We start from the raw sequence: 1750 nt of genomic DNA, 5'->3' as shown, positions 1-1750 counted from the left end.
CCTACACCATCAAGTACGCCGCCACTGGCGACACCAGCAACGGCATGCACTGCCGACGGCGTGCTCTCAGCGTACTCGGATGCGTCCTTCGCCTCCAACGTTGACACGCGACGTTCCCGCACGGGCTTCGTCGTCTTCTGTTCCACGGGCCCCGTGTCCTGGAACTCCAAGCTGCAGGCCACCGTGGCCACAGCCTCCGCCGACGCGGAGTACATGGCTCTCGCAGCCACCGCACAGGAACTCATGTTCCTTCGCCAACTCCAGGAGGAGCTCACCGGCGCCGTCCTGTGCGAGCCCACGCTCGTCCACACGGACAACCAGCCGGCGCAGCGCGTTGCCGAACACGCCGCCTCGCGCATGCGGCACATCCTCGTCAAGTACCACTACATCCGCGAGTGCGTCGACACCAAGAGGATTGTGCTGAGCTACCTCGCCACGGAGCACATGATCGCAGATCTCCTCACGAAGATCCTCCCTCGGCCCAAGACGGCTCAGTTCTGCACGATGCTGTTCGACCAGCGTCCTCTGCCAGGCTGCCAGCCACGGGCCCGTCCTCATTCGGGCCGGTCGCCACGTCCTTCGACTCCGCGTCAGGACCTCTGAGCGGCCGCGCACCACAGGACACGCCTTCACTCGGGCCAGCCTTCCACAACAGGCTGCGCACCACAGGCACCAACCATTTTCTTAAACGTGTTCCACAACACACGTCCTTACTCACATCTCACCTACATCTGCCCATGCCATTCCTACATGCATGACATCATCCACATGCTCATCACGTTTCAGAACATCAACGCAGCAGAGAGGTAGGTCAATGCGGGGGAGTGTTGACAGGCAAGTCCTGTCTGCTGAGTCATCATTGACCTCCCTTCTTCACGACACCACAAATTTGCATTCACCTCTCTTGTGTTCTGGAATGTTCACGTGATTTCTCTCCAACCTGTTGCACGTGCAGTGTTTAGCTTGTGTGGTTGCTCGATGTTACATGCTCTTGCATAACACACCACATAACCACACAACTCTCAACAAACACTGCCACGTCACCACTTTGCGTTGTCGACAATTCTTGTCTTCTGCTCTGTTTCTTTCTGTTGGAGTGTTCATTCATCCTACATCCTACGTGCTTACTCCAACCCAGTGTCTTACACCGCTATATGCGCCAGAAACTCATACAAGATCCTACGTGCTTACTCCAACCCAGTGTCTCACACCGCTATATGCGCCGGAAACTCATACAAGATCCTACTGTTGACAGCACACACAGCACACACAGCACACACACACACACACACACACACAAGTCTCCAACAACAGCACCACCACCATGAACTTACAACAGATTATGAGACCCAGCTCAATTAGCGCAGACGGCATCAAGGTCTTCGCTGGCGCTGAGCAGGATGCCAACCTCTTCTTCATCACCGTCGAGGCCAAGCTCATCGCCGCTGGCATCGACGCTGGCATCATCGCCGAGGGTGGTGCTGACCACCAAGGAGACGGGCAGGCTCCAGCAGCTGCCTCATTGCCGAGCCCAAGCACCCACGGTGCTTCGGGTCCCCGCACTCGCTCCCGCGCTCAACGCGGCCCGCGCCGCACTGGCGCCCGCCACGACGTGGCGGCCCATGATGACGACGATGACGAGGAGCGATGACCATGGGGCTCACCCATCTTCCATCTTCCTCCTCTTCCTCTCTCCCTTCTTCTGCCACTCCGAGCAGGAGGGAGCCGCAGGTGGCGTCCCCGAGCCTCT

At 58.5% G+C, this 1750-nt stretch overlaps 2 protein-coding genes across 2 annotated transcripts in view; both read left to right on the top strand.

Moving 5' to 3' along the window:
- PTSG_12422 (uncharacterized protein) overlaps positions 1-603 on the top strand; it is a gene marked incomplete at both ends in the record, with an annotated part of 3212 nt that extends 2609 nt beyond the window's left edge. The window contains one exon of the mRNA XM_004993105.1: positions 38-603. Coding sequence (XP_004993162.1) covers positions 38-603 — 566 coding nt within the window. The remainder of the gene's footprint in view (positions 1-37) is intronic.
- A 739-nt stretch (positions 604-1342) lies between these two features.
- The window catches only part of PTSG_12421 (uncharacterized protein), a gene marked incomplete at both ends in the record, with an annotated part of 4578 nt that continues 4170 nt past the window's right edge, over positions 1343-1750 (top strand). The window contains 2 exons of the mRNA XM_004993104.1: positions 1343-1544; positions 1719-1731. Of these exons, the coding sequence (XP_004993161.1) occupies positions 1343-1544; positions 1719-1731 (215 nt within the window). The remainder of the gene's footprint in view (positions 1545-1718; positions 1732-1750) is intronic.

The sequence above is a fragment of the Salpingoeca rosetta genome (assembly GCF_000188695.1).
Source record: "Salpingoeca rosetta unplaced genomic scaffold supercont1.14, whole genome shotgun sequence".
Lineage (NCBI taxonomy): Eukaryota > Choanoflagellata > Craspedida > Salpingoecidae > Salpingoeca > Salpingoeca rosetta.
Note: the sequence above shows the minus strand (reverse complement) of the source record. Positions and strands in the feature narration are given on the sequence as shown.